This window comes from Armigeres subalbatus, chromosome 1, assembly GCF_024139115.2.
Source record: "Armigeres subalbatus isolate Guangzhou_Male chromosome 1, GZ_Asu_2, whole genome shotgun sequence".
Lineage (NCBI taxonomy): Eukaryota > Metazoa > Arthropoda > Insecta > Diptera > Culicidae > Armigeres > Armigeres subalbatus.
In genome coordinates, this window is record NC_085139.1 from 318,345,154 (window position 1) to 318,365,023 (window position 19,870).

Below are 19,870 nucleotides of genomic sequence, written 5' to 3' on the forward strand. Positions count from 1 at the left end.
ACAAATCATTTTTCATATTTTCAAAGTTTATACTAAGCTAGAGTAAAAAAGTAATCTATGCAAGAATAAATCGTTACACAGGGAGGATACGAAGGTAATACTAATCGACTATAAACTGCACGTAAACGAACGTGGGGTCAACCAAGAGAAACGCAATTAGCATAGATTTTCCTCAGAGTGTACATTATTGGCATCCAATTACAATGATTTGATTCTTTTATTAGTTGCAAATCATTCGTTTTTTTTTCTTGGATGCACAACTTTCGTTAGTTTCTGACAGTGGCAATGGAAATTGCATGTCTGTCTAGTGTGGTTCTTTCTTTTTAGAGGATAATGTTTACAAAAAGCACTAAAACGTATAGTATCTTATACTATAGCTGACATCTTTTAAATTGCTCTCGGTTTGATCTTATTCAGACTATTTCAAAGAATACCTTCCTGAGTAACTGAAGGTCGCAAAATTATGTTAGGAAAGACACAATTCTTTCTTATAACGTAAATTAAATTCAATCACAGTTTTAAACTTAGCAATGAAGTAAGTAAATCACTGTATAACCTCATTATAGTAATTGGCATTACTTTTCTAAAAATCTACAGAATTTTTAAACAACTAATTTGAACACAGATTTAACCCGAAGACAATCTTCGTTTCCGATCAAAATAATTATTCAGTTTTCTAAAAAAAAATATTTAAACACATTTTATACAATCAAAACATTAAATTTTACTTTTTGAATTCCTAGAATTAATGTCTAGAAAGTAAATCTTGGATTTGGAATCTTTGAACGTCCTAATTCAATATTAGTAAATCGAAATGTTCTAAGCTTTGGAACTTATTCATTAATCGCCGTGTAACAAATTAGGAAACTACCTTAGGGTATTTCTATCACCATCGTAACCTTCTATTATATTAGATTAGTTGTGAAAAAATACTAAACTAAAGATATTTTTCTCTTTAGAATATTACAGACATATTTGCAAAGTATTAAAAAATTACCATTTTCAATTATTTGTAGAATTCTAAAAAAATATAATTCCAAACAACTCTTGAACATGCGTTAAAATATATATTTTACCTTATACATATTTTTCGAATTCTGTGCAATTGGAAATTACATACAAATAACAGAAGTACAAAAGCAAGCTTGGACATTAGAAGAATAACTTAAGTTGAAAACATGCATTCGAAAGAATGAATATTTCGATATTCGATTCTATGCTTTTATGCCTTTTATAACATAATATTTATGACATCACCCGATTGAAGCGATTTCGATAGGAAGAGTGGGATTGCCAACACCAATTATTAACATTTCGTGGATGAAGGTCGGGCTCTTCTCCCCATCTATCGGGTTTATCTGGGAAATGAGGGCTAGATTATATTATTGTATGTACAAACATTCTTCTGGAAGGAAATCCTCTATTCATCCCGTGGATTCGCATAAGTGTCTCTGCTTATGGAACCACCCCACTCATTTTTGGCCCTTTATGCAGGAGTTTGATGAAATACTTACAATAATATACACATGATCAAATGGCAGGTGCCTTGACCAGTGGCGTGGCGTAACCTCACTTTTTACCTGTGCACTGACACTAAAAATTTTGATATTTTTACAGTCCAAACGGAAAATTAGTTAGAATACGATTGAATAATGAATGTTGAAGAGTAAATCCTTCCCATTTATATTAACTTTTGAATGTAAGTTGACAAAAATTATTTTTTCCCGGTTCATGTCCTGAATTCCCGGTTTTCCCGCTTTTTTTCCCGGTGACTTCAATTTCCCGTCTTTTTCCCGCTTTTCCCGTTTTCCCGGTTCGGTGGCCACCCTGTGAAGAGCAAAACTACTCAACAAGGGCAGTAAAGTGTGGGAACCAAACGTTAAGTAATCTCTTTACAAAAGTGAAGTAAAATTCACCTAACTTTTGGTTTCTTTCTATTTAAAAATATATATATTTTACTTACCCACAAGCAAAGTTTACCTAATTTTGGGTTCCCTCACTGAAGCCCCGATTTGAATGAAAAGTACCCAATATTAGGCACTTTTTTCTAACCTTGTAGAGATTTCAGTTACTTTACGTGAAAATTGCATTTCAGAACCTTTGTCTTCCGACCTTTTGTCCTTTCAAACTTTTGTCTTTCGACCTTTTGTCCCTAACCCATAATAATTATATGAGTACATAAGTACTTATCGTTTTCCTTTGAGCGAGCGCTTTCATCGTTTGAAAATTGATCCCTGTGAGAACTAAATAAAAGCATTTTTTTTCCTTTTGAAGAATAAAAGCAAATAATATACTCTAGAAAAATAGAAAATGGAAGAGTTTTTGGAAGTAAATTCTGATGAAATTAGACAAATGTTCTATTTCTATCAGGCCTTCGACCTATTGGCAAATTTCACGCCAACCCTTCTCTGGGCCATTTCTAAGCCACTCTGCATCAGTGATGGGAAATGTCAAAAAAATGTCATGGCATTGCTATTACTAATTTTCTAATAACTTTTTACACAAGTCATTTACAGTTCGGATTTTTTGATTGACATGAAGTATTTAAAGGGTCCTAGAACTTTGCCGAACAGATCATTGTTCTAAATACAAAGTTTGAGTCATGAGAGCTAGATTTAAAAAATGTCACGGAATGTCATGACATTAATGTCATTTGACACTAATTCGGCTCTCACGTCGCCAATATCATGTTTCGATAAATTACCTGTTAGAAAAAGTTTTCAGGTCCTTTGAGGGCTACATGTTTTCATGTAAAACATAATTGTAAATGACTTGTGAAAAAAGTTATTAGCAAATTAGTCTCATGACATCGAAATGACATTTCCCGTCACTGCTCTGCATACTTGGTTTTTCAAAAATTTTCAAGAGTAACATTTGATAAGGGCCTAAATTTTTTCATTGATTTTTTTTTTAAATCGATTTAACTCTAAAATGACAAGACCTACAAAAAAGTGTTGTATGGTGGACTATTGGTTTTGAAAATTAAAATCGATATTACAAGAAAACCTCATCTCAGAAATCGATGAAATTTTTTCTGCAGATAGGTATTTCGATTATCTAACTTTTCTGGGAATAATGTTCCTGTGACATATTTGAGGAAAAAAAGTTTTTTTAACAAAAACTTGTTTCATGTCCCTATTGAGTGAAAATATAGCAGCGTGTTATATGTCTACAGCGCCAAATATAGGTTCAGCAGCCTACATCATCAACCAACGACACATTTTGGACGTATGAAAATTTGTTTAGGAAGCAATTTAGCATAATCTAACATTAATGTGGACCAACATTTGAAAAAGGTTTATATTTTCTTTGACTTTTTGTATCGAAGTAACTTAAAAACAATTGGGTTCACAAAAAAAAAACAAATAATTGCTTTGAAAACGGGCAATGTTGCCGAAATGAAACTGAAGTGATATTTAATTGTAATAGTGGAAAAAAGATGTTGGGTTCAATCAAAGTTAATTGCCTATTTCCGGGGATTAAACCACCCGACTTGGACATTAATTTACAATGTTGTGAAAACTCATATGTGAATATGTACGTTATGTGGTCATTGCCTACGCAATGCGGTCAGGTCTGAGCTTGACGACCGACTGGCAAATAGCTTACACAACCTCACTTGATCAGTACAGTTGCTGATGAAGAATGTGTATAGCCGCCAGACATTCTGAATACTCACTAATGTGAAAGTATACTATACACATGTGGAAGTGTTACACACTTAAAATAAATCGCCGAATTCGGTAAAATTTTACCGAAATCTCAACAGCAGAACTGTTCGGTAAATAATTTAACTGATTTTCGGTGATTTTGACAGTTGAGCAATGGAAAAAATTACAAAAAATCTGTAAAATAAATTACCGAACAGTTCTGCTGTTGAGATTTCGGTAAAATTTACCGAATACGGTGAAATGAGTTAAGTGTGTTGATATGAGAAATGGATTGCGAGTGATTTGACTATGCGTCCAATTTGGGAATTTCGAGCTCGTTCAGTAGCCGCTAGGTTGCGAAGGCCGATGGAGGTCCTTCGTAGCTTAGTTGGTTAAACCACCAGTCTAGCGTACTGTAGGGTCATGGGATCGAGTCCCATCGAAGGAAAAGTGGTTACCTCCAATACATTTTCCATATCAATATCTTCCACATAACGTACATATTCACATATGAGTTTTCACAACATTGTAAAGAAGATGTTGTTTTTCAGCAATGACTAACCACTGATCGGTGTAATTTAGAAACCGTTATAAAGCCTGTAGATGAATTTGTATCGTATTTTATTGAAAAAATTGATAAGAGGTCGTTCAAAAATGATGTCACAAGTTTTAGGGGGGGAGGGGGTCTAAGATTTTGTGACAGTGCATGTACTAGGTTTACAAAAAAGCGTGACAGAGGGGGGGAGGGGTCTAGAAATCCCAAAAAGTAGTGGACGTCATATTTGAATCGCCCCAAAACTTATATCTCATGACATGTGAAATAGTTGTACTGCTGGATTTCTCTGAAAATTATTCATTCATTATCCAAAATGCTGCGCAGGGTTATCATTGGAATAATTCCCAGGTAACAATACATCCATTTGAAGTTTACTTTAAAAGAAACGGTAAATTAGAAAACGTTAGCTTTATTATAATATCAGAAGTAATGACCCATGACACAAAAGCTGTTCAATTATTCACTTCAAATTAATTGACTTTTTGAAACAGTCGATCGATTTTACAAAAATTACTTTTGTGTCTGGTGGAGCTGTAGCGCATTATAAAAATAAAAAGAACTTTGCAAGTCTGTGTAATTTTAATTTAAAACATGGCTTAGAAACAGAAACGAATGGTAAAACGAGCAAGTCTTTCCAAAGATTATGGAAATACAGTAATATCCCGATTTTATCACCCCCCTGGTGAATTTTGGGGCGATAAAATAGGATATGTGAAAAAAAATTTAAAAAAATATTCATTCCACAAATATGAATCATTTTATACCTTGGAAAGGCCAAATGCGGGAATGGTACCCGTTATTTCTTGTTGAAATTGCTTACAGAATATTTCCGAGGTACTCAGAAGTGGTTCATAATAAACAACAGGCGGTGAGTTATTCCATGAAAATCAATGTTGTTTATGGTAATGACGAAATTTTTTGGGGTGACAAAATCGGGTCGAAAACGTGGTAATTCGGGACGTGATAAAATCGGGGAGGGACAAAATCGGGTGAACACTGTACTATTAAGACTCCTCGGGAGTTGTACGAATGGGCAGTTACACAAACAGACAAAAATATCACTAAATTACATTTCTGTTATATTTCGAATGAGCAATACTCAACAATGACAGATAAGTTTGATGAACTCTATAACTGGCACACAAAAGTTTCATTCTCCATTCCAATCGCTCATAATAAAATCCTGACTAAAAATATTCCAACTCAGATGAAGACCCAAAAGTTTTCAAATTGTTCTAGTAAATTACCAAATTAATGAGTACGCAAGAATAAGAATTAAATGTAGTAACAAATAAAATTGAAGAAAAAAAATCCGAAAAAGTTATTATTTTTTGAATGTGCGTTTATCTGAAATCCCCCTTAAAGAGAGTTATAGAAAAACCTTCGCACTAAAAGTCCACCATACAACACATTTTGAAATTAGGCCTCTGGAATGAGTTATTGACAAACTACTAAATGATCGAAGGCAGATTACTAAATGATCGATAACATCCTTGCTTAGAAATACCATATCTTTATACCCACCAAGTTTCATTCGATTCTGAGATGGTGCTGCCAACCGCTGGCGCGAAATTCGTCTATTTGCAAAATATGTGCAAAACAATACACAAGTTGACCCGATTGTGTGCCTCCCCCTCTCCCTCGGATTTAATCACGTTTTCGACCAGATTTGCATTTCAGAATGTGTAAACTACGATGTCAAATTACTCTATATTAAGGACGTCCCGATTTGATTCAATACGATAGTCATATCAAAGTATCGATATCACCGATGTATCGAGCGGTCATTCCACATTGTTATTTTTTGTTATCACTTTGAATCAGTTTATGCCTTGGAAAGGCAAATGCGTTAGCAATACCTATTATTTCTTGTAGAAAACGCTTACAAAATCCATCACAGGTACTTAGAAGTCATTCATAATAAACTACGGGCCTTAAAAGTTATTTAATGAAAATCGTTGTTGTTAGCGGTATTATTTACGAAAACAAAAAAAGCGACTTAAATTTTCAAAAAAAAAATCGGATGGCAAAATCTGGTCGAATACGTGATTAAATCCGAGGAAGGGAGGGGGGGGGCGTACACAATCGGGTAAACTTGTGTATTATTTTGGACATATTTTGCACATAGGCCTTCGAATTCATAGAAATAGAGCACTTGTCTAATTTCATCAGAATTTACTTCCAAAAACACTTCCATTTTCCATTTTTCTAGAATATATTACATGCTTTTATTTAGTTCTTACAGGGATCAATTTTCAAACGATGAAAGTGCTCGCTCGAAGGAAAACGTATGATTATTATGGGTTAGGGACAAAAGGTCGAAAGACAAAAGTTTGAAAGAACAAAAGGTCGAAGGGACAAATGGTCGAAAAGGACAAACGGTCGAAAAGGGCAAACGATCAAAAGGGACAAAAGGTCGAAAGAACAAAACGTCGAACGGAACAAAAGGTCGAAAGAAACAAAAAAAGATCAAAAGGTCGAAATAGACAATAAACTGAAACGGGGAGAATCAATCTCGCACCAGAGTTGCCCTACACAGTTGGCAAAAACTTTGCTCTTTAATTTTTCACAATTTTTAACAATTAAATAAAATTCATTCAGTGAGTACAACTAATAGATGGATGTTTGAGTATTCTAAATGTTACTTTGATCTGTTAAAATGGCGCACGCTGCACATCAAATACACCGGCGTGTATTACATAAGCCACTTTTTCATATAGTAATTTTTAACCGATTTTCTCGCAACAAGTGGCATTCGACAGGGGACAAAGCCTTGTTGATCACTATTGAATTTTATAACGATCGACTATTGCATTTGAAAGTTATTAAGAAAATAGAATCGAACTATATAAGCGCCATATAAGGTTGGTGTCTTGGTTAGAGAAAGGCAGTATCACCACTCGGTGATTTAAGTTAGGTTTTTTGCCAATTGTATAGGACAACTCTGTCTCGCGCAATTCAAGTTTTATTCATTACCTAAACTGCTATCCAAAACATAGTTGTTCCATGAAGATGACCAAGAAATGCCTTTTTTACTACGCTGGCGGTCACCAAATGCAACCATCAGTGGATATTCAAGAGCAAGAATGGATTACTAGCACGTCTAGATAAAATGTCTGTTGAAAAAATAACTTGTTTAGGCAAATGCGCCACCGCCAACACAATGGGAATGGCACCGCTTAAAAGCAACATGCGACAACTATGCTTAGCACGGCAGTAAATCAACAATCTTTTTTATCGCTAACAGAACTATCTAGATATTCATAATATTTTTTCATAGTAATTACTCCTTCTTTGGAAATTGCTCACTCTTTAACTTTGATTGATGAGATGAGTGTGCTATTTCTGCTTGAAGTTAAATGCATTTCACAAATTCCTCTGGAATACACCCAACTTGTTTTTAATCGTCCTTTTCGAGCATTTGTCCCTTTTGACCTTATGTCCTTTCGACCTTATGTCCCTCTCAACGTTTTGTCCTTTCGTCCTGTTGTCATAGATTCGATTATTATGTCACGAACATGTTTCGTATTTGGAAAGAATCGACTTTTCCCGTTGAAAAGACTATTTCGTTTTATTGTCTCAGTTGATTCTTGGAATTATTTAATCCCTACTTTTCAACGCACTTTTTTTTTTTGAAGTCTTTTAATAATAAGAAAAAGTGTTGACCCTTTTGATTTTTTTTTTCATTAAAAAAATGTTTTAAGCATTAAAAAATATGGTGAAGTTGAACATAAATAAGTTAAAGAATCGATTGAGCAAATCATTTTTTTTTTCGTTTTTGAGCAAATCAATTATGTTGAGATTGTAATTTCTTTTTTGCCTTTTTCGTACAACTAAGTTGTACCGAAAAACTATCATTTCACTCCAAAAAAGAACTTTTTATAAAAGCCTCTGAGACCTATAGTATTGTATACTAATCGACTCAGCTCGACGAGCTGAGCACATGTCTGTCTGTCCGTGTGTATGTATGTGTGTATGTGTGTGCACAAAAGCTATAAAAAACATTAGACAACTTTTCGTATAGTAATCTTCAACTGATTTTCTCGCAACAAGTTTCATTCGACAGGGGACAAAGCCTTGTTGATCACTATTGAATTTTATAACGATCGGTCACTGCGTTTCAAAGTTATGAAGAAAATGGTACATCGGACCATATAAACCCCATATAAGGTTGGTGTCTTAACTAAATACGAGAAAGGCACTACCAACGCTAGGTGGATTAATCTGGGTTTTTTGCCTTTCTCGTACAACTAAGTTGTACCGAAAGGCTATCATTTCACTCCGAAAACGAACTTTTTATAGAAGCCTCTGAGACCCATAGTATTATATACCAATCGACTCAGCTCGACGAGCTAAGCACATGTCTGTCTGTCCGTGTGTATGTGTGTGTGTATGTGTGTGCACAAAAGCTATAAAAAACATTAGACAACTTTTCGTATAGTAATCCTTAACCGATTTTCTCGCAACAAGTTTCATTCGACAGGGGACAAAGCCTTGTTGATCACTATTGAATTTTATAACGATCGGTTATTGCGTTTAAAAGTTATGAAGAAAATGGTACATCGGACCATATAAACCCCATGTAAGGTTGGTGTCTTAACTAAATGCGAGAAAGGCACCACCAACGCTAGGTGGATTAATCTGGGTTCAATTATTTGAAGAAAATATGTACTCGTTATTTTGTTACTACTCCCCTATATTTGAACGAATGTCTTTTGATGTTTGTTACTTCATATCATTTAGAATATTTTATATGAAGCCATTGCCTTAGTATTTACCGCCCGAATTCCTGCTAAAGTTGTTTTGGGTATAAGTTTAGTATTTCTATAAATACACTTTTTATACAGGATAACAATACTTTTCAATCATTCATTATACTACTATGTCTGTGTATTGGTAGCAAGTTCATTTCTTGTGATGTTCATCCAACAAATTTTGAATTTGCGGTTGGTCCGCAGATGCTCGACTGACTTGGGCCTTAAGCAATCGTTTGCTGGGTAAAAAGAAACGGAGAATGCTCTTTCTTTTTCCCAAAAACTATTGCATTTACTCGGAACAACGTAATGATAGATGTTAACCGTATTTTAGATGTCCGCATTCGCCTGGAATAGGGCAATGGGGAAAGTGAAAGTGAAAGGGAAAGAAAATTTCTGTAAGGTACACTGGGGGAAGTGGAAAAGGAAAAATCGATAGTGCATGTTTGAATTAGTGTAAAACCAGTTTAAATGATCTAAATGCGTTCAATCAAAATGGGCTATCAAAAACAGTCCATTTTGCACCAACTGTGCGGTAATTCATACCATTTTGGTCACTTGAAATTTATAGAAATAGATTTTAAAATTAGGAGTTGTTTTTCCACTTACCCTAGTGGGATGGGGTAAGTGGAAAACCCATGTTACCTTGACCTTCAATAGTGATGAGTAGTTACATATAACTAAAATCAATACGATAATTGCTCTGAGTATCTTTTGTGGAATAATTTCATTACCTTAACTCAAGGAATTCTCGTAATAGCTGGTTTTACCTTCTCGAACACCAAGTGTACGTAAAATCTATATGTTCGCCCCAAAGATGAACTTTTTAAAGGAAAAATGGGACTTACAGGGTTATAAACTAATTAACTTAGTTTAACGAATTGAGATGATGTTTGTATGTGCGTATTTGTATGTATGTGTGTGCGCAAAGCACGTACAAAATTATCAGCTATTCTTAAGCACTTGTCCTTAACCAATTTGTTCGCAAAAAAATTGCATTCAACGGCGAAACTTGTTATGAATAAAAATTAATGTGAATTATACAATATATTTACCTATCAGTGCTATTTTTAACTTTCTTATACATTTTTTTTCATATGTAAAACATGTGAAAGGCATCAATACCGATAGGGGGATTAATCAGGCATTTTCTCATTTATATTAGTCCAATCACCACTGGAATCACAATGATAACAAAGAAGGAACATATTAAGATTTAGAGCTATCGGAATAAACCCTAGATGGGAGAAAAAAATTGCTTAATTAGAACATTATCCACATTATTCATTAAGGTGTTTTTTTAATCCACAGACTAAGTTCAACACCGATTCACCTTTTGGTATTTTTGTGCCTTTGTGTGGGAAATAGAAAATAATGAATAAAATGATAAAATCGCAAAAGTAATGTTTTTTTTAATTAGCAAATTTCTTTAAAATTGATTTAAAAAAAACAAGCAACATAGTGAATGACAAAATTTTATTGCGAGATTCTAAGACAAAAAAGTGATCGAGCAATCATTAGCGTGTCTTAGTTATATCGACTCACACGCTTAACATTGCATACTCAGATATGTGTTTGTTCCAGAAATGATTCGTTTTCATTGAAGTTCATTTGTGTATCCAATTTTTGGCGTGCACGTGGCTTGTCAACCACACTCTAAAAATCATTTGCACAATTTTGAGTTTCATTCTCACAAAACGGACCTCTCCTGAGACAACACATAGTATGTGCAACTGCCACGGTACACATTTTAGTTTCACGACGACTTACGAATTTTTGATAAGATAAATTCCTACAATGATCGGAAATCTGTCAGAACTTCCTAGTTTTTCCAAGTAGAAAAAAGTAAAAAATAATAAACATACACGCTAACTTTCACCTACTCAGTGACTGAGTAAAATTATATTGCTCTCTCTTTCTATTCCATGAAAATTTTACTCAAGTTCCGTCAAAAGCAGGACAATTCAAAACTATGAGTAATCCTGCTTTTGACGGAAATTGAGTAAAATTTCCGTGGGAAGTAGAGAGACGGCAATACAATTTTACTCAGTCACTGAGTAGGTGAGAGTTAGAGTGTATAATTTTCTCCGCCATATGTGATTTGGAAGGGTTTCTAAAACTCGTCTGATTTAAAGAATTATTTTGTATCGTCGAGTGATATTCGGACCCTACGTTGTGCTATTTTTGTTACCAAATTTCACTTTAAACGCACGCCTTTAATTTGCCAATTTGAATTTATTTGTCGCGAGAAAACTACAAACTTTGTTCCGAGCTCAACAGCCTATTTAAAATTTATTTACGTAATAGATTTATTGCACGGACGACCAAACTATACTGACTACATAAAGATTAACCTATGCTCCCGAACCCCTATGCTGGCTGGTGCTGGCTGTACTGGAGAGCACGCTTGTATTGGTGCAAACACTCTATTCAAAATGTCAGTGAGGGGGTTCGGTTCACTATCTCTAGCAAAATTTACACCGCATTCTATATAAACGCATCGGATGCAACATACCCGCCGCCTTGAATTAATTGATTCAACACACTACTACTATGAAAACATTAATCTAGGAACAATTTGGCTGCTATTGACATTTGTTTACAACTTGAACTTCAAAACTACTCCTAACACATAACAATAATTTTATAGGTATTCTTCTAGATGTGGATCACAATTTAGTCGCTGCTGTTGGATCTGGCCTTGATTCGTTGCTTATTGGGCATTCCTCTACGTCATTGGTGGCATCGGAAAACGGCAGCAAACAAATTTTGGCAGTCGGACGTTTGATTATTCCTCTCGCTGTTCGAAGTGAAACGACGCGGACGATGTTATCTTTTCCTGGATGAACAGCTGTTATTCGTGCAAGAGGCCAACGGAGAGGAGGCTGCAGTTCGTCCACTACGATGACCATTCGTCCAGGAGAAATTTCGTCGTTTCGGCTGCGAAGAAGTTTGGAATCGCGCTGTAGCTCTTGCAGATATTCATTTCGCCATCGAATCCAGAATTGCTGCACGTGCATTTGAAGCTGCTGGTAGTGGCTGAGGCGATTTTCCGGAATACTGGTGACGTTTGGGTCGGGCAAGGCTGAAGCTGAAGTCCCTATTAAGAAGTGCGCTGGAGTCAGGATGTCAAAATCCTCTGGATCGTCGGTAACAGGAAGTAGCGGACGCGAGTTCATTATCGACTCTATTTGTGTAAGCACCGTGGACATATCTTCAAAGGACAACCTGCTGGACCCAAGCGGACGGAACAAATGTTTTTTGGCGACTTTGACAGCCGCCTCCCATAACCCACCGAAATGAGGGGCCTTCAGGGGAGTGAGATGCTACTGAATTCCTTGTTCGGCACAAACGTTTTGGATCTTGTCCTGTTCACCGCTGTTCCGTAGCATTCAGTACAATTCTATGAGTTCGTTTTTGGCACCCTCAAAAATTCTCCCGTTATCAGAATGCAGGTGGGAAGGGATTCCACGACGTGCGATGAAACGACGCAAAGCCTTCAGAAACCAGTTAGTAGAGAAGTCGCTAGCAAGTTCTATATGCACATTCTTCGTGGTGAAGCATACGAAAATACAGATGTAAGCTTTCATCGGTGGTGCACGGTGATGGGTCGGCTTAAGACAGACAGGACCACCGTAGTCTACCCCAGTGATTTCGAAAGGTCTTCCTGGAATTACTCTTTGCGCTGGACAAGGAATTGCTCGACGAATTGTGGATTTAGCCGTGTACAACGAAAGAAATTACGAGTAATGCTTCTGACCAGCCGGCGGCCATTCAGAGGCCAGAACATTCGACGAATTGTGGCCAGCAGATGACGCCCGGCACCGCGAAGGAGTCTAATGTTGGGGTATTCTGCTATTAGACGAGTTAGTGGGTGATTGGCAGCAAGTAGGGCAGGGTGTTTCGCGTGGTAGGGCAATTGGAACAATTTTAGTCTACCTCCAACTCTCAACACTCTCTCGGAATCTAGGAACGGGTTTAATAAGCGAAGTGCTGATTTTTTGGATACGGATTTTCCACTTTCCAGTTCCAGAATTTCATCATGAAAGGCGTCTTCTTGAGCTAAGCGAGTGAGGCGTATTTTTGCTTCCCCTAGATGACCAACAGTTAATGACATGCTGGATGTAACGTCGAATGGAGTTGAAGAGTTGGTTCTTGCTTGAAATTTCGTTCTGATGTTAGCAATGAATCGCAAACAGTAGCCGATGACGTATAGCATACGAGTGTAAGAATTGTAGCGCAAGAAGAAAGGATTGATTGTGTCTCGCATTTGTGTTGTTGCAGCAACTTGGCGAATTTCGAGCCTCTCCTCGGGAACACCTGGCAGCACAAGCACAGGCCAGTTTTTGTTCGTAAGCGATAACCAACTGGGCCCATCGATCCAACAGTCGGAGCCCAAAAGTCCTTCAACCGTTACTCCACGGGATACTAAATCAGCCGGATTAGAGTTTCCAGGAACGTGGCGCCATTGACAACCGTGTGTATAGTGTTGTACTTCGGCCACCCTATTGGCCACGAACGTCTTCCAAACATTTGGAGGGGATTTGAGCCAATGAAGAGTAACCGTAGAGTCCGTCCAGAAGTATGATGATTCGATTTCAAGATTTAAGGATCGCTTTACGTGGTCGTGGAGATGGGCACCAAGGACAGCAGCACATAATTCCAACCTTGCGATGCTTAAACGTTTCAGGGGAGCGACCCTAGATTTGGAAACTAATAATTGTACCCTGATGCTTCCATTGGTTTCTTCGCTTCGTGCGTAAACGCATGCTCCATAGGCGTCCTCAGAGGCATCGGAGAAAGTGTGGAGCTGCACCTGCGATCTAGGTAGAAACGCGTATCGTTGTACACGGAAAGCGGCTATTTTAGGTAGGTCTTGCCAGTAAGTGTTCCATTTTGTCTGTATGATTTCAGGCACTGGATCGTCCCATCCGCACGAAAGCACCCAAAGTTGTTGCATTAGTATTTTTGCTGATACTACCACCGGTGAAATAAGTCCCATCGGATCGAAAAGTTTGGCTATGGTTGATAGTATTAACCGCTTAGTCCATGGGCCATTGATGGGCTCAATTTGTGAGTCAAAACGAAGGAAATCATTCTTGGGTTCCCAGCTAATTCCCAGCGTTTTGACTGTTTCATCCGGACCGAATTGCAGAGGAGATTGCGTCCCTATTTGATCAGCATTCAAACCGTGAAGTACCTCAAGATGATTCGATGTCCATTTCCGCAACTCGAAGCCACCTTTTTTTAGTAGCTCAGATAACTCGTTCCTTAAACGTATGTCCTCTTCGACCGATGAAGCTCCGCCGATGAAGTCATCCACATAAAAGTTTCTTTCGAGAGCCGGTCCTCCAAGCGAATAAGTTAAGCCTTCGTCCTTTGCTAGCTGCTTCAGTGTACGGGTGGCCAGGAAGGCAGAGGGTGCTAGTCCGTATGTTACAGTGAGCAGCTCGTATGACTGAACTGGATTGCTTGGCGAGAACCGATAAAGGATTCTTTGCAATGGTGTATGTTCGGGTTGGACCAAAACCTGCCTGTACATTTTAGCGATGTCAGCTACGAGAGCTACCGGATACGTCCGAAAACGAAGAATGAGTGTGAGCAGATTATCCTGCACTATCGGACCAACACAAAGAGCTTCATTAAGAGAGCTGCCAGACGATGTCATGGAAGAGCCATCAAAGACGACTCTGACTTTGGTTGTCGTGCTGGAGTCCTTAATCACGGGATGGTGAGGCAGGTAGTATACCGATGAAGCTTGTTTGTCGTACTCACTAATCAGTTTCATGTGACCAAGGGAGAGATATTCTTCCATGAATCTGCCATACTCTACTTTGAGTTCTGGTTTTCTAGCGAGGCGCCGTTCTAGTAGCTGGTACCGATGGAAGGCTGGTCCTTTTGAATCCCCTAGCTTGGTGATGAGCTCTTCTTTGAGAGGTAAGCGAACCACATAGCGTCCTTGTTGATTACGTGTGGTGGTGGATTGGTAGAGATTTTCGCAGAATCTTTCCTCTACTGAAAGGGTATCATTTGTTGACAAGCTTTCAGTCATCCAGAATCTCTCAATGCTCTGTTCTAGGGAAACCATAGAAACTACGTTCGATTGAAGTATTTCATCCACATCTGACTCGTCAGCTGCTCTGATAGAGGAAGCGGACCCAGCAACAACCCATCCAAAGACACTGTCGACGAGCAAAGGAAGCCGATCTTCGATTTGTAACCGAGCAGCAGTTGGGAAAAGAGAGTGGAAGTGCTTGGCGCCTAGCACTAAGTCTATCGGTTGGCTTCGATTGAAGGTTGGATCCGCGAGTGTAATATCCTTGGGGAGTTTCCAACCCATCCGAGAGACGTCTTGGGCAGGAAGGTTGGCAGTCACTTTACTCATAACGAGGAAACTAACGTCACAGCAGAAATCAGTCGTACGGGATCTTACTTGTGTTCTTACTGATTCGCGAACAGGTTTTGACAGTTGTCCTGCACCCATGATTGTGATATTAACACGATTGCGTCTAATGCGTAGCAGCTGGGCCATGCGCTCGGTGATTAGATTGGGCTGGGATGCACTATCTAACAAAGCACGAGCAGGGTGCTCCTGTCCAAAGGCGTCCACCAGATTAACGATGACGGTCATCAAGAAAACATTTTCCGTAGGCTGGTTGACAGGCATAACGCTCTCGACACGAGGAATGATCTCAGCCGTTGCTGCTGCGGTTTGTTCAACCGAATCGTTTTGTGGAATGGTCGATGTACGATTGACAACCACTGGTGTTGTGGAATTGTTGGATGAATGCTCTTCCGATGGACTTGTGTGCAAGAGCGAGTGATGACGTCTGTTGCAGTGTTTACAATTGAAATTTGACGAGCAGTCACGTGCAATATGGTTTGCGCATAAGCAGTTAATACATAGCCTGTACGCGTTGACTACATTCAATCGTTCAGAGACAGATGACCGATAGAACTTCTGACATCTTAGCAGCGGATGCTGCTGACCACAAGCTGGACACCTTCCATTGGCGGTTGCGGTGGACGAATACGAAGAGAGTCTTTGATGATTGTGGAATCGTTTGACGTTCGGCGGCTGCACGGTTGTGTTAGAATTTGAATGGTGATGGTTGACCGATATTGATTCCAGCACACGAATCCTCCGTTGAAGAAACTCGATGAGACACGTATAATTCGGGTTGTCAACTGTCGATGCATGATCCTCCCATGCCTTGAGAGAGTCATCGATGTAGACGTGTACATAGTAGATGCTCTAGTATCGCACCCCAGCTATCAGTAGGTTCTCCCAATTGGTGCAAAATTTTCGTATGCCGTTCAAAGTCGTCGACCAAACTGTGTAAAGTAGCGGCTGTTTCCCTTTTGACGGGGGGAATATCGAATAACGCCTGAAGATGCCTCTTCTTTAGAAGGTACTCGTTAGCATAACGGCCAGTTAGTGTATTCCACGCCAGATTGTAGTTAGCCGACGAGATTGGAATCGACTCAACTAACTGCGCAGCTTCTCCCCTCAAAGCTGCCCTCAAGTAATGGAATTTTTGTATTTCAGGAAGGTCGGGATTGTTGTGGATTAGAGCGACGTATGTATCGTGGAATGGTAACCATTGCTCATAGTCCCCATTAAATTCCGGAAGCGAAATTGTAGGCAAACGTATTCCAGAGAGAGCCGAGGTAGAGAGAGAGGGTTGAGGGACTTGCGCGTTAGTGATTGGAGAGACGGGTAGTTTAGAGATTAAGTCACTTTTAATTCTAAATAACCGTGGCTCGAACTCCGCACGCATTGCAGCATGCTGTGCCCTACCTTCGCTTGTCGTTTCGGTGTCTTCAAGTTGACCCTGCACCTGTTCTAGAGACTTCCACATCGAGTCGAAATACTCCAACCGTAATCCAACCTGTGACTGGTCTCGTTGTTCGTCGTAACCTTCAATAAATGCCTCGGCCCGACCCAAAGCAGCGATCATAGTGTCTCTTCTCGACAGCAACTGGGGCTTCTGAAGCGCGTTCTCCATCGTGTCACCAACGGTAGAATCTGATGACGTCAAGGGATCAGCGATTCTGATCCAAGGCAATTCGTGCCTTGTACAATTTAAAGAGCTGGAACTATTTGACCGGGATGGCGTAGAATGAATAATGCAATAGCTCGTCGGTGGATGCGTAGCGTGGCTACTGATTATGCCAGTCTTGGCAAACCTTGGAAACGGTCGTCCGATGAGTTCAGCGGTTGCTGAGCGCTTCGCGTGCAAATCAGTTTCGATGCAACGGCTGGATCGCAGGAACAATTCTCGGGCAAAGAATAAAACGAATCTAAAGCGTACCCGTGGGTTATCGATTCAGTTTGGACAGGGACTAACCTTCGGCCAGAAGGAATCAGGCCTTGTATAATTAAATATCCTCCGTCCGTAAAGATGGCTGGCAGAAAACGCGGTTTAATCTACTAAGAATAGTAGACAATAGCGATCGCAATGGCGGATTCCAGAAGCAATCCTGGTCACGGCACCATATGTTTCGTCGAGTGATATTCGGACCCTACGTTGTGCTATTTTTGTCACCAAATTTCACTTTAAACGCACGCCTTTAATTTGCCAATTTGAATTTATTTGTCGCGAGAAAACTACAAACTTTGTTCCGAGCTCAACAGCCTATTTAAAATTTATTTACGTAATAGATTTATTGCACGGACGACCAAACTATACTGACTACATAAAGATTAACCTATGCTCCCGAACCCCTATGCTGGCTGGTGCTGGCTGTACTGGAGAGCACGCTTGTATTGGTGCAAACACTCTATTCAAAATGTCAGTGAGGGGGTTCGGTTCACTATCTCTAGCAAAATTTACACCGCATTCTATATAAACGCATCGGATGCAACAGGATGCAACATATTTCAAGACAAAATTTTCAAAACGACTTATCTGTTTTTGTTAAAAAATGAAGATTCAAACGACTTGACGAATCTGATAGCTCTCCTATGCAAACCAACACCACCAATTGGTAGGTGAAGCTTTCCGCTACTTGTTGATGGTGTTGGTTTGCGTGGGAGAGCTATCATTTTTGTCAAATCGTCGTTTGAATCTTTGTTTACAAAAGCAGATAAGTCGTTTTGAAAATTTTGTCTTGATTTATTTTATAAAACTAGATCAAACAAACATTACATAAAGGATGGTAAATACAAATACAAATAATTAAAAATTAAATATTATGGAAATAAAATGTTTGTGCAGATCATGTTGAAAACCAGGAATTAAGTTAATCTATTCACATTTTTTTACAAACTTTTTTTTAATTTTTTTCTGAACTTCATAACAAGAAAAAAATTTTGTTACAAACTGAATATGTCAGTACATAATTGAGTAATCATTAGCGTGTCTTAGTTTTGTCGACCCACACGCTAAACATTCCATACACAGAGATGTGTTTTTAGAGAAGAAATTAGTTTTCACCAAAGCAAACTCTTTTGTGTGTACAATGTTTGGCGTGCTCGTGTTTTGTCGACCAGAGAATAATAAAAATTATTTCTCTCGCTCTCTTGCGTACGCTCAGAAAACAGCTGAGGCATCAGCTGTTCTCGCGTACTGCGTGCATGCGCATCACTTTTCGTCCCTGGCCGAGAAAAGAAAAAAATAAACAAACCTCTCTCTCTTCTCTCCGCGTTCCGCTCACTGCTTAACGACAACACCGCCACCCGTGACCTGAGCCCACGGGCTGATCAACAGTGGATGGTTGGCGAAGTCCCGCCACAAGCGCTGAAACTCCAACTGGAACGGTGTGGTCAGCTCCGGCATCGACGTCATCACCATGTTATCCCAGTTGCCGGACATGGCCTGCATGGTCCAGTTGGTGGACCCGGTGATGAGCAACCCCCCGATCGGCAACGGCTCGGTGGCTTCCACCTTGAGCTTGCGCTTTTCCACTTGTTTCTTCTGCTGCGAATCGCAGCGCACACACCGCGACCCATCATCGACGCACTGCACTTTCCGGGAGCCGCTGCCACCCCCCGCAGGGCTTCCCAAATCATCACCCCCCGCGCCGGAATCGGCCACTGAACCGACGGCACTGGCACTTTTGCCTCGCTTTCCGAACACGGTATCACAGCAGAAGCCCTTTCTGCGTAACTTTTCTTCGTGATAGCACCGGGAACAGAACCAATCGGTGTCGACCAGACAGAACTTGTGGTGCATCAGATAGGCACTTTCCTTCCGATCGAAACGCACTGGGATTCCTGTGAAAGGGAAAGGAGAAGAGGAAAGATTTGAAATTAGAAGTATAGAATTGTTGATGGTACTATAACTGCTGATTGTCGATTGCATACGCTCGGAGAACTAATGGGTAGCAAAATAAAATTTCAATGAACAATTAAGAATTTTCCATAAAAATTAGGAAATTTATAATAAAGAAATCAGGGTATGGCCCGAATACCTGTCAAACAGATGCAGTGCTGCTAGTTTATCTTTTTTTATTACTTCAAAAAATTGAAAACGTACTCTTACCCCACGCGCACTCTTGCCCCACTCTACTCTACCTTTAGCAGATTTTTTTTGCTTCTATCTCTGTCACTTTTACCCGCATTGGCGTGTTAAATGCTAGGTCATCCAATAACTTTTTGGCCACAGACCTACAAATCAACGAGCGCTATGATGAACTTCTAATCTCATATGTAATTACATGTGAAATAACCTCATTCTGGTTGCATCTTTTTAAAGGTTTGCATGTTACTTGGTCTGGTACTTATATTCGTGGCTACAAGTCAACACTATGAATGTTGGATTTGGATTCCCAGTCTGGTAGGATTTTTTTAACTTCCCTGAGCATGGAGTATCATTGTGATAGCCTCGTGATATACGATTGGAAAAATAACTTGGCTTCTGGAGCTGGAGCACGGTGGGACACGTGACCCATCAAATTGAACATTT

General features: G+C 39.2%; 3 protein-coding genes across 3 annotated transcripts in view; all 3 read right to left on the bottom strand.

Annotated features, from left to right (window-relative positions):
* Positions 1 to 19,870, bottom strand: part of LOC134207978 (mitochondrial cardiolipin hydrolase) — a 417,308-nt gene that overhangs the window by 382,843 nt on the left and 14,595 nt on the right. The window contains exon 2 of the mRNA XM_062684082.1: positions 18,591 to 19,179. Coding sequence (XP_062540066.1) covers positions 18,617 to 19,179 — 563 coding nt within the window. The 3' untranslated portion in view covers positions 18,591 to 18,616. The remainder of the gene's footprint in view (positions 1 to 18,590; positions 19,180 to 19,870) is intronic.
* Positions 11,630 to 12,139, bottom strand: LOC134207593 (uncharacterized). The gene has a single exon (XM_062683299.1). The coding sequence runs from the start codon at positions 12,137 to 12,139 to the stop codon at positions 11,630 to 11,632; it is 510 nt and encodes a 169-aa protein (XP_062539283.1).
* On the bottom strand, positions 12,701 to 16,969 carry LOC134207594 (uncharacterized). The gene is made up of 3 exons (XM_062683300.1): positions 16,762 to 16,969; positions 13,687 to 16,148; positions 12,701 to 12,796 (listed from the first exon to the last, which is right to left on the bottom strand). The coding sequence occupies exons 1-3, from the start codon at positions 16,967 to 16,969 to the stop codon at positions 12,701 to 12,703; spliced, it is 2,766 nt and encodes a 921-aa protein (XP_062539284.1).